Source organism: Malaclemys terrapin, chromosome 1 (assembly GCF_027887155.1).
Source record: "Malaclemys terrapin pileata isolate rMalTer1 chromosome 1, rMalTer1.hap1, whole genome shotgun sequence".
In the NCBI taxonomy this organism is placed as follows: domain Eukaryota; kingdom Metazoa; phylum Chordata; order Testudines; family Emydidae; genus Malaclemys; species Malaclemys terrapin.
In genome coordinates, this window is record NC_071505.1 from 14,759,843 (window position 1) to 14,773,345 (window position 13,503).

General features: G+C 41.9%; 1 protein-coding gene across 1 annotated transcript in view; it reads left to right on the forward strand.

The window, feature by feature from the left end:
- The first annotated feature begins 511 nt into the window (after nucleotides 1-511).
- CAMK1D (calcium/calmodulin dependent protein kinase ID) overlaps nucleotides 512-13,503 on the forward strand; it is a 352,953-nt gene continuing 339,961 nt past the window's right edge. The window contains exon 1 of the mRNA XM_054016595.1: nucleotides 512-809. Within this exon, the coding sequence (XP_053872570.1) occupies nucleotides 718-809 (92 nt within the window). The 5' untranslated portion in view covers nucleotides 512-717. The remainder of the gene's footprint in view (nucleotides 810-13,503) is intronic.

Sequence of the window (13,503 nt, forward strand, 5' to 3'; positions counted from 1 at the left end):
GCGCTCCGCGGCTCTCACGCACTAGCGAGGCTCGCCTGGCGCGCACTAACCCCCGCTTTAGTCGCCTGCAAGCAAACTAACGCGGGGCGGGGGGGCGCACGCTTGGAGAGAGAAAAGGACTCGGGGCTTTGCTTGGAGGAGGGGGGGGGGCAACAAAAGTAACTCAAGCAGCAGCTTCCAAGTGTCCTCTGCTCCCTGCAGCCGGGCTGCTGCTGAGTTTGGCTGGGAACCCCCGGGGGGGGGGGTGCAAACTGACGGGGGGGGGGAATAAAACCCGCCAAGGAAATCCCCCTTGAAGGCAGCAGCCCCAATCGGTGAGACGGGGGGGAAGGAGAGACGGGAAGAGAGGGACGGAAAGGGACAAAAGCAAAGAGGGAAGAAGGAAGGAGAGAAAAAGCGAGGGAGGAAACAAGGAAAGGGGAGGGGGGAAGAAAGAGGGGAGGAAAAATAAAAAAGGGGGGACGGAAGAGAGAAGGGAAGGAAGACGCCGGGAGGGGAGAGGGGGGAAGCAGGGTCCGCTGGAGCCAGGAGGAAACACACGGCGCCGCAGCGAGCAGGAAGTCGGAGTGGGAGAGCAGCAGAAAGACGAGAGGGTGGAAAGAGGAAGCAGCAGCAGAAGAGAAAGCAAAAGCTCCCCGTGCCGCCCGCTGCCCGCCCTGGACTCAGCATCTCCGGCTCCTGCCCGGGCGGGAAAGCTGCGCCGCCGCTGCCGCTGCCATGGCCCGGGAGAACGGGGAGGGCAGCGCCTCCTGGAAGAAGCAAGCCGAGGACATCAAGAAGATCTTCGAGTTCAAGGAGACCCTGGGAACGTAAGTGATGATCGGGCCGGGATGCGGCCGCCCAGCCGGTCCTGCTGCTGGGGCTGGGGGGTGATGGGAGCCGGACCCACCGTCCCGCTCCGCTGGCGGGGCCGGGCTGGCTGGCTCCTGCCCATCCATCCCCATCAGTCGTGTGTGCGTGAGTTACAGACAGATGGGGTGTGTGTTAGAGTGTTTAATCTGAGTGTGTGTGTGTGCATGGTGTCCGTATGCCAGCCTGCGCCCGAGGTTGTGTTTGGTGGGGTGCGATCGTGTGTACGAGCCAAAGAGTGTCTCTTGCTGCGTGTTTGTAGGCATTTGAGTGTGTGTGTCCGTCCGGGATGCACTAGTGTTGGCGTGTTTCTTGTTTCTGTCTCGTGAGTGTGTGTTGGAGAAGGTTTGTGTGTATTGAGGAGGTGTGTGCTGTGTATCGTGGTGTGTGTGTGTCCGTCCGGATACCTTTGTGTTGGTGTGTCTCTGTCTCATGAATGTGTGTTTGAGAAGGTTTGTGTTTGTGTGGATTGAGGATGTATGTGTGTGATGTGTTTGTATGCATTTGAAGGCTTGCTGATTTGTGATTGTGTCATTTTTGTGTGTGTGGTGTTTCATATATATTGGAAAATGTGTTAGAATTAGTGTGTATGCCTTGATATTTATTATTACGCATATAAGACTATGTATGCATATGTTGCTGGCTATATGTGTTTTAGTAAGCGTGTGAGTGTACCTGTGTTGTTTGGTTTGTGGAACTGTGAGTGCCTGTGCGTGTGTGCTATTCCATCCAGCACTTTGGTGGGCACCAAAGCATCCAAAAGACAGCCCCGCTTATATACAGTATCTCATTTTTTTTCCTTTGGGTGTGTAGCAAGAAGTAGGTTGAATCAGTAATAGAAATAACAATATATTTGTATACAGAGAAAATGGGTGTATACCTAATATTGACCCCCCTGATCAACTCACTTTCTGGTCAGCTGACCCCACTATTCAGACTAGTATGTTTGTTTTATCAAAAATATTAATAGAAATGTAATTTAAAATATACATAGGCTGAGAAAGAGAGAGAGAGTGCTATCTTGATTGGGCAATGGTAAAGGTAGTCCGACTTTCATGCTTTCTGCTAAAGCTGATGGCAGTCTCTTCGTAGAAAAAAGATCAGAAATAATAAGAGTGGGTTGGATGTGTTTCATCTAGTATGTTACCATAGTTTTGCTGGTTTCACTGTTTTGTTTTATTTTGTGTCTGTTCATAAAGATTAGTAAAATGTTAGACTTTTTGAAGGTTCAGAATAAACATGTACAGATGGTAAAAAAAAAGGGAACAGGATGTAGTAAAATACTTTTCACTTCAGCAAGGAGGCGTGTGTATTTGTTTAAAAAAAAGTTTGTTTAAAAGACATTATGGATGTGGATGGCCATGAGTTCTAGGAGAGGTTAGCGTATGGACTGCTTGTATTTGTTGACTTTACGCTTCTATAGCATCTGGCTCAGTCATGTTCTGCGTGTCCCTGGCAGCTGTATTTTGAGCAGCTTTACACGCAACTTTAGAATGACTATAAGTGATATTAATTCTAGGTTGTACTTTACATACTGAGCACTGTATGTGCTACTTACAAAATACAGTTAGACTAGTCTAACATAGTATTTCAACTTCTTTCTGCTTCCAAGGGAGGGCTCTCTGTAAACATTAGTATATTTTTGGTTCACTTTTGATTTCCTTGTGAACAAACTGTGAGTAAGAATCAGACTAGACATTTAATGTTGAACTAGGTCATGCATCTGGATTATAATAAGTAGACATTGTAATATTTAGTAAAATGCGTAGTTTAGTTAATTGAACTAATGTTTTACAGCTCTTTCAAGATGCAAAGGGCAGTATAAGTGCTAAATGTTGTTATTATTTTAGTTTATTCTCATCCTCTTTGTCTAGCTCTTGTACTGACAACATTTGGTGTAATAGGAAACATGTCCTTACTTGTCATCTTAGGTATGTAATTCTTTGCCTGCACTAAAGGGTGTTGGAAAAAGTAAAATCATAACATGAAGAGATTAATTAAAGCTGCAAGTCTGTTCCCTGTGGTTTCCACTATAAATAGGCTTGGCATAATTCAATTTTTTTTAATGGATAATATCAATTTTTATTTTAAAGCATTTTTTATTTTCATGTAATTAAATTTTCATAGTTGTGGAAAATTATGGGAGGGTCAGACAATAGGGGTGACAGATAATTGTTATTTAATGTAGAAGTTGAGATTAAAAAGTTAAAGTTTTATAACCATTAAAACACAAATTGTCGACATCACATGTCAAAATGTACAAAGTAAATTCTAGTACATTCTCTTTGCCTATTTGTAAATTTCAGTTATTATCAATGGAAATATTTTTGTTGGTTTGTGTATATGATGAAATCAATATTTACTGACATCTACTGATTAAAAATCGAATCCTTCCAAGCCTAATTATAAACCTCTGTCACCACAGAAGATTGTCTGTGAAGTTCTCTCCGCATTGTATGAGTTGTGCCATTGAAGACTTCCTATGTCTGGGGCTGATCGCTCATGTCTCCATTGAAATCAGTGGAAGCACATTAGAGACCCAAAGTGGCTATGTGCATTTTATCCAATGGTTCAAATGTACTGGTGTTACTGTTGCCATTGAAATTAATTAAATGTAGCCACTGAGTAGTTTGTGCCCTTAAAGATTATTTGTTAATGTCACAATCTGCAAACTGTGGTCACAGGATTCTATTTAACTATAGTTGCAAGCAATGAAGTTTTTAGATGTGACTTAGTTTAATAGTTAAACTGCAAAGTTTTGCAAAAAAAAGGCAAATTAAATAGATATAATTAACATATTATGGAAGACAGATCAAAGTCAAAGGGAGCTGGCATAAGGAAAGTAGGACCGGCCCTATTATGACAATTATAAATATTTTTACATTTAAAACCCAATATTTGTGAATCAGTTCCTTTACCACTCCTGGAGAGAGCATGCCCTAGTAGCAGAGTGCAGGCCTGTTAATCAGGAAATCTGAGTTCTAATTTTGTTTCTGCCACTGACTTTCAAAGGTGCCGAACACCTGCCAATCTCATTGACTTAAATGGAACTTGTCAGTGCTCAGATCTTCTGACAAATTAGACCATTTGCTGTCCAACTCACAAAGCCCAGATCCTCAAAGGTATTTAGGAAAGGCTCCTAGTTTCCATTGAAATCAATGGAAGATCGGAACATAAATAACTTTGAGGGTCGGGGTCCAAGACCCCGAAGGCCCCCCCATTAAAGTCTGTGGACAGGATCGCAGTGTTTTAATTGGGAGTTATCTCAGGCCATGAGGTTCAAGTGATCAAGTCCTTTATAATATGATTTACAAACAAAACTGAAGCCTGATTTGGTCCCTTCTACAATATAATGCTGAACCATATTGGAAATGACATATGTAAGCTAATTCCACAATATACTAGATTTTTCATAGTGTAGATGGGACCTTAATTTCCGTGACTCAGTTTCCCCATCTGTAAAAATTGTATAATAATACTTATTTGCCTCAGAGGTGAAAAATTTTGAGGCCCTCAGATGAAAGGTACTAGATGAAGGTGCATATATTTTCTAGTTCTCTGTCATCTTTTATCTAAGGATGTCAAAGTGCTAAAAGCACCTATAACACAAGAGCAGCCCTTTTTCTGTGTTCTCAGCATCTCTCTAAGTGGCTGTGATGAAATAAGCTGTGGTAAGGAAATCACAGAACCCCCAAATCAGGACAGAAAGTGAAAAAAAAACTGTTTTTCAAATATAATACAGTAGCAAGGGACACATAGGTAACTGCCTCCTGTTGGAATGCTGAAGTCTTGGTCATTTGCCTTCAGTGAATGCTCTTGTGCAGTGGTGTTTTCTTAAGGAGTTGGCTGTAGTATGAAACTGGTTTAGATCATACAATTTTGCAAAAGTTTTTCCCCTGGTGCTGGTAGCAGTGTGAAATTGACTAGAGTCACAAACATAGCCCTGGTCAATTTCACACTAGGGCTTGGACTACAGGGAAAAAGCTTTTGTTCATTAGCAAAATCCCAGTAAATCTCTGCTCCTTGGCAATCCTGAAAGTAGAGGACACCAGGAAAGGACATAAGAGAGACAAATATAAAGAGACAGAGATAAAAGAGTGAGGTGTGTGTGAGAGAGAGATGTAAACAGAGAAGAAAAAAGGGGAAGGAGACAGAAATGGAGATGAAGAGGGCAGAAAAGAAAGACCAAAGCGGAAACTGCTCAGAAAGGAGAAGTGAGAAGATGAAGATATGGGAAGGAAGGAAAGCGAGAGTGAGAGAATACTGTTGAAAAATCTCTCTGAGAGCCTAGCACTCAAACAAAATTCCCATTGACTTCAGGAACTGGGTTCTTTTGTTTTGTATTGACATCATTTTGCACTGGAAATGATGGTCCTGATTTATCCATGTGTTATTCCAGTTTCACCCCATCCACTGGTGTAAAAATAGAATAACATGGTGGTGAACCAGACTCTATGTAGGTAAATTTGGTAGTGCCTTTGTTGCCTTTATCCCCATTTTTGAAGTTGTATGTGTTCACTCCTGAATATTGTGTTGGGACAAATAACTAAGAGGAAAGTCAATGCAGAAGGAAATATATTTCTCCTAAAACCAAACAAAAACATAGTGATAAATATTGGCCCACTTCCGCAGCTGATGTACATTGTCATGGCTCCATTAAAGTCAGTACAGCTACATCAATTTACATTAGCTGAGGAGCTGGCCCACTGTTTATCTTTACAAAGTTCAACAGATTCACCTATTGTAGCTCTAGACAATCAATTTACCCACTTGGACAGGTGGAAAACTGCGTCGACTTGCCACTGGGAGATGTAAAGTTTCACAACAGCAATGGAATCTGTTAAGAAAATAGATAATCATTTAAATACCGTTCTGTCTGTAAGCCCTTGAAATTTTAAAGCTAGGTCAGTGTCAATTTTTAAAGCTGATAATGTGACATTCCAAGAGATCATGAGATGCAGAATGCTGTCTATGCATTAGGTTAAGAACATAAGAATGGCCCTACTGGGTCAGCCCAAAGGTCCATCTAGCCCAGTATCCTGTCTTCTGATAGTGCCCAATGCCAGGTGCTCCAGAGGAAATGAACAGAGATTGGGAAGGGGAGAAAGCCTTAGGTTGGTCAGCTGGTCTGTTTAATCTAATCATCCTGCATTTCTAAAGCATCTATCATTGTAGAATTTAGGCTCTGTTTACATTACAGTTATAGCTCTGTTGGGGCCATCATTTTGCATGTTTAGAAGGGAGCAAACGCTGTTATATCTGTGTTATGGGACTGTTGCTCTTGTTCTGAAAAGATAGGGGTGGAATGCGATTCCCTTAATTTGGTAGTAACGAGATATAGCCCTATTTGCACAGACAACCCCAAATTATGTTATAATAACCCAGTTGTTGTGCATGGCCACAAGTGAACTGTAACTATGTCTCAACCTTGTTGTAAAGTGCAGTGTAGAAGGAAGCTAGAGGTGGTGGCACTGTCTGAGGGCCTTTCTGTTCAAGTCCGGTGTCCTCACTCTTCCTTCCATATTCCGAAACTCACCGTGACATTACTTTTCGCTCCCCTCCCATATGCTCATTCGCACTCTGTCACGTATTCACTCAAAGACTGTCCCACAAGCACTCTCCTCTCACACCCCGTCTCTGTCTCTCACACCCAGACTAAAGGCTCTTCTTGCACCCATGCACACTCTCACATATGCTGTGGCTCAATCACACATAATAATCTCACCTATGCACGTACATTTTTCAACATACACTGACTCACCCACGCACTCCTCATGCTCACAGAGGCTGTCTCTCATCACTAACTCACTCCTTTGCTTGCGGGTGACTGGCTGGGTCTCATACCAAGATGCTATGCTATTAGTAGAGGTGGATAAACCTCCTCCCTTGTAAAAACAATGAGGAGTCCTCCTCTCTTGTGCAAGCGGACACCCAACCTCCTCCTCCTCCACTTGATGCAGGAAGATATCCACCTTATGTGTTAGTTTTGAGGACACCTCTTGGTGGATGGTGCCATGTGCATTTGGGTGATAATGCAGGTAGGAGGGGCTGATAGGTGGGTTCAGGTAAATGGTTGGTCCTGGCTCTCACTGATCAGAAAACTTTCTTTCTGATGGCCTAAGATAAGAAAAGTTTGCACCTCTTGAAATCATTTGTATTCTCGCTGTCAAGATGAATCATGAAACATGAAACCTTTAATTGTGGGTGCCACCTAAATTATTAAATAGTTTTCACTCCTGTTATTGTAATTTAATTCTGTGAAACTTCAATAGCTTCTTGAAACTTAAAGAAAAAATTGATATTTGCCCCTCATCTGGTTCCCTATCCCTGAAAAGACTGAGGGGCTGTTTGAATTTGTCACAGGGCGATTGGCCCCTTTAAAAGGGAAGGTGGGGGGTCCAGTGCACCTGTGACTGATTATGTGCTGTCCATTTGGGCACAAGGGAAGGCATCTGGGCCTTATAAAAAGGGAAACAGGATGAGGAAGCTGGGGGTGGTGGTGGGGAGTGAGAGCTGTTGCTGAAAGGGTTCCTGAAGGAAGCAGTTTGGGAAGAGAGTTCAGTGGCTCAGAGTTCAGAAGCACCGCAACCCCCAGACTACAAAGGGATGAGACTACAGACCTGGGAATGGATGTGCCCAGGTGAGCTAAGGGGAGAGACTGAGCAGAGCCTGGGAAATTGTGCCTGGTAGAGAGGATTGCAGTTGTAGGCAGAGAGACCTCCAGGAGGAGGGATGTGCCCAGGAGGAGACTGGGGCAGAAGAGGTGGAAGAGAGTTAATAAATCAGTCCCCGATAAGGGGGTTTGTTATTGGACGTACACCTCTTTGGATTATTCCTGGGAACCTGTGAAAGGGAAATAAGAGGCAGGATACTGCACAGCCATGTTTGGCCATCAAGGGGCACTACACAACAGGCACGCTCATCTCTTCCGTCTCTGCTGCTGACATCACAAGCAGTTCCTGTTCACATGTTGTGACTGTCGAGTGGAGTTAAATGGAGAAAATACTGGGGTTTATCATCTGTTTTTCTCAGTTTGATAGTCTCTCTGCTTAATTGTGTTAAGAGGACATACATGAGTACCAAGGTATTGTACTTTCACATGGATAAACTACGGCGTGCTACAGCATTGTTGAATCTAACAGAGAAAAGCATAATAAGCACCAATGGCTGGAAGTTAAAGCCATTCAAATTAGAAATAAGCCCCCCTCCTCCCTTTTTTTTAAACAGTGATGGTGATTAACCATTGGAACAAGCTTTGAAGGGAAGTGGTGGGCTCTCCATCTCTTGAAGTCTTTACATCAAGACAGTATAATAAGTTTTCTGTAAGATATGCTTTAGTCAAAGCCAAGTTATTGGGCTCAATACAGGAATAACTGGATGGAATTTTATGGCCTGTATTATGCCAGGGGTCAGACTAGATGATTTAATGGTCGCTTCTGGCCTTAAACTCTATGGATCATTGTGCCATTGGAGCACAAGGATACAGGAGTTGGTTGTGATGTCACAACAGCATGGGACATACAACAACTTCTCTGGCTTCTCTGGGTGGAGGACTCAAAGCTGAGGTCCAAATACTAACATTTCTTTACATTTTGTGAAACTGCTGAGAAGTTTTAATGGACACAATTATCATTCAGGATCAATAAAAATATTGGGAAGAATAAGTTAAGGTGATACTCATGTTTTTAAAGTCAGGTCATTCTGATTGCTATTTTGCAGCCTGACTTTAGAAACCAGCATTTACTAGCGTTAGAAATGATGAGTTCCTACAATTTGCAAAGTGGATTTTAGGCTCTTAGATAGTATAGAACATTGGGTCTAGTGTTAATGGTAATAGTGAATTGAAATGGGAGGGGAAAAAAGGCAAGATGGTAATCAGAATTAAGGTCTGATAACTAGTGAATCAAAAAGGCTAGAGAAAAAAACTGCTATCCATTGGCTGAAAGAGGGAATTCTTCCCAGCTCTGCAGTGATTTATAGCATTACTTTCTAGCCATGATGCTTCATCAGATATCAGATATTAAAGTGGCCACTGATCCACTAAACCAGGCAAAACTACTGCCCAGGTACCACAGAGGTCAGATTGCCGTAGGCCTCCTAAACATCCAGGGCAGGTCTGAAAATATTGTTTAATCAAAGACTTCAAGAAGGCAGATTGTTGGGGGATAGCCAGTTCACATACAATACATGTTCCCTGGTATGCACCAGTTTACTTTACAAATGTTATCTTCCACTACTTCCCTTTCAGCTCCTCCCCCCTCATCTAGCACCACCCTCCTTTCTCTTTCCACAGTTTGTCTTCCTATATCCTCCATCACTGCAATAGCTGAGTGCCTCCGAACCATTCATGTATTTATCTTCCCAACTTCCCTGTGACATAGAGAAGTACTGTCATTCCCATTATATAATGGCGTGGGAAAAGGGGGTGGGGAGGAGATGGTTAGAGCAGCAATTCAGCATTCATATGCTTACTCACTTTGGGGCTTTTTGTTCTGTTCTTGTACAGCGCCTAGCACAACAGGCTCCTGGGCCACGAGTGGGGCTCCTAGGCGCTACTGTAATACAAATCATTAATAACACTGCTCTACAGCCAAAATGCTTCTGAAATAAATGTAGTCAAACTTTACTAATTCTGGGTCACTGAGAACAAAAATGATGCTTAAAATTGTTGATTGGCTCCAGTTTTCAAGATATGCTATTGGGTCAGTATATACGACCCTTGACTTGGGAATGGCGGAGGATAAGTGAGTTATAAAGGGAAGGGATCTCAATTTAAACCAGAAATGACTAAAATACATCTTTGACTGGATCTATGAATAAATCTATGACTGGGTTTGGACAGTACTTGCTTTTTAGGCAAAACAATGAATGATGCAATCTGAAGCTGGTATTGCGTCATACATGATATGAATTGCATCATGTTATTCCTAGAAGTCATGGATGATGCAATCATAACTAAGCTTACATCACTCTGCTGAACAAATTGCCCTATATCAGCTCTAGAAATCATACAGTGTTGTGGTCTCTTATTTATCAGTGTTTGATTTTGCAAAGGGACACATTTCTGTTTACCCAAAGTGAGCAGAGATGCCTCGTACTTGTGTGAAGAGTGCAGATAACTTCTGCTATGTTTGTGGTGAAGTGACTTTTGCATCACAAAAGTGCAGTATAACCACTATGGTTAAGAAAGCCTATCACCTTTATTTTGGCTGCAAAATTGGAGATCAGGACAAGAAGTGGGCCCCATACATATGCTGCAACACTTGTGCAACAAATCTTTGCCAGTGGTTGAACAGGAAAAGGAAATCTATGCCTTTTGCAGTGCCAATGATTTGGAGAGAGCCAACAGATCATACCAGCAATTGTTATTTCTGCATGGTGCCTCCAGTTGGGAAAGGTGTGTCAAAGAAGAAAAAGTGGACTGTGCATTATTCAAACATTCCATCAGCTATACCACCAGTACCTCACGGAGAAGGACTGCAGGTTCCTGATGCACCAGAATCATTCTCACTTGAGTCAGACGAGGAAGAGGATGAAACTTCTGGTCCTGAACCATCAATGTCACAGGACCCACATTTTCTCCCATCCTCCTCCTCTGAAGCACACCTCATAACACAAGGTGAACTGAATGACCTTGTCAGGGATTTGGAACTACCCAAGAGTAAGACAGAGCTGTTGGGCTCCAGACTACAGCAGTGGAATCTCCTGGCAGGTGATGTTAGGGTTTCCATGTTCCGTGACCGTCAAAATAATCTTGTCCCATTCTTCTTCATGGAAGTTGATCGTGTAGCCTGCAACAACATCGATGGTGTGATGGCAGCCCTCAACATCGTTCACGATCCAGATGAGTGGAGACTGTTCATTGATTCATCTAAGACGAGTCTTAAAGCTGTTTTACTGCATAATGGCAATGTTTTGCCATCAATTCCAGTGGGTTATGCAGTCCATATGAAGGAAACCTATGACAATATGAAACAACTTTTGAGGTGCATAAACTATGACAACATCAGTGGCAGCTTTGTGGCAATTTGAAGGTTGTTGCTCTCTTGCTTGGTCTGCAGACTGGATACACAAAGTACTGCTGTTTTCTCTGCGAATGGGATAGTCGTGCAAGAGATTCCCACTACATCAAGAAAGATTGGCCACTCCGACAGTCATTGGAACCTGGGAGGAAAAGTGTTCAGCATCCACCACTTGTTGAATCAAGGAAGATTTTGTTACCACCCTTACATCAAGCTGGGTCTGACGAAGAACTTTGTCAAGGCCATTGACAAAACACAAGGAGCTTTCAAGTACCTCCGTGGAAAATTTCCAAGGTTAAGTGAAGCTAAGATAAAGGAAGGTGTCTTTGTTTGTCCTCAGATTCGTGAACTTCTTCGAGATGATGCATTTGACCATGCACTGCGTGGCAAGGAAAAGACGGTATGGAAAGCCTTCCAGTTAGTGGCAATAAATTTTCTCGGAAACATCAAGGCAGACAACTACAGGTTGTTGGTGGAAAACCTCCTCAAGGCATACAAAAGCCTTGGTTGCAACATGTCACTAAAGATACATTTTTTGCACTCTCATCTAGATTTTTTTCCACTGAACTGCGGAGCAGTGAGCGACGAGCACGGCGAGCGATTTCACCAGGACATTGCAACAATGGAGAAATGCTATCAGGGCAAATGGAGCCCATCAACGCTTGCAGACTATTGCTGGACAGTGACAAGAGATGCTCCATTTCATGAATACAAGAGACAAGCCAAGAAGCGCCGAGTAGACACTGAATAGGACTAAACTATGTACATAATAGTTTTTTGCCTTTTGTTTCATAATAAATTTTATTTATATAACCCTTTTGCTGATTTTTAAAGTGTTACATAAACAGGACAGGTGAAATCTTATCATGTAAAGCAACCATAAACACATGAAAAGACCTAGGTTTACAATTTATGATTAAAACTATCTACACAATACACATAGACATAAAATGTAAAAACTTAAATATCTTAGAAACAGTAGCCAATCAGTTGTTTTAATTGTCATATTTGAATTCAGCACATCAGAATACATAATAAATGGCATATTTTATCTCCGAAGCAGACGACTTCGCAAAAATTGTAGACCAGTGTAATAATTCATCAGTTTGCAATTTACCATTGCATGGCACCTGGTAGACCAGAGCAAAGTGAGTATAAAATACTGCCATTCTTCAGTAGTGTTCTGCACAGGTATAAATGGCTACATGAGGTGTGCAGCAACAGTCCCAGGGAAACTGAGGCCTGGTCTATACTAGGAAATGAGGTTGGTATAACTACATTGCTGAGGGGTGTGAAAAATCCCAACCCCTGGCGTAGACAGGACTAGGTTGACAGGGGAATTCTATTGACCTAGCTATTGCCTCACGGGGAGGTGGAGTACCTACACTGATGGGATAACCCCTCCTGTCGGAATAGGTAGTATCTTCCCTGAAGCGCTACAGAGGTGCAACGGCAGCAGTACAGCTGCACTGCTGCAGCGTTTTAAGTGTAGACAAGCCCTAACTTGGCTAAGGTTATACAGGAAATCTGTGGTAGCGCACGGTGCTCAACCTCGGTTTCTCAAGTCCTGCATTAGTGCCTTAACCACGAGACTATCCTTCCTCTCTTCATCTCATTGCTGTTGGTGTGAAATCCTTCTTCTCTACATCTCTTGCCATCTGGAGCAGCCTGCCTGCCTCCTTCACCATCCACCTCTTTTCAAATATCAGCTGAAAAAAATTTCTTTTCTCCCTCTGCTACTCACTTCGAATACTTTCACACTTCACTGTGTATTTACATGTTGCTACATGCCGAATATGGTTTTGAATGATTTTTTATTTACACCTGTAAAGCATCAAAGGATACAGTCTATACCAAATAAAGTTGCACTGTTTTGGTTTGTATGATAATAATGAAAGCTTATAATAAGGTTCTCAATTTATTGCCAGTAATGGCATTCACTTAACTGGTGAGTCACAGTTTACACTCATGATTATTTAATAGGACCTAATTTTCCAGTCATTTCCAGTAGTATGAAAACAAAGTTGAACTGAAAAGATATTATTAGTAAGCAGGTTAATGAATCAGATGAGGAATGAAAGAGTTCCTCGGGGCAGGGATCTGGCACTTTATCAGTCTGCAAATAGATTTGAACATCAGTGGTGCAGTATAAATAATAATAATCATAATTTATATAGCTGCAAACATATTACTTAATGACAAATGAAATAGCCTAGCTATCAAAATATTTCTGTTGTCATCATTTTCAAAAATCATTATGACTCATAAAATCTATCTATCTAATCTAACCACTGATGTGTGTTGTCTGGCTTAGCAGTTCCTGTAGTTTTCTGTAGATGTGTCAATCATTCTTTTTTTCTTTTTGAAAAAAGGAAACTATAAAAAAACGATTTTTTAATGAACTTTCCAAGGCCCTTTTCTGGTGTTTTCACGTTGAAATCTTTGTATGGAGTTTTATGCCAGATTTAATCACCAAACAGCTTGCACAGGTTAAATTAAACTAATATGTATTTTTGTTATTCAAATTTCTTGGCTGAATTGAAAAGCTAATTTGTTTCTTTTTAACACTAGCTGTGCTGAGAAAAATCTATTGAGATAATGAGACTCTTGGATTTGATTTGACTGTAAAACA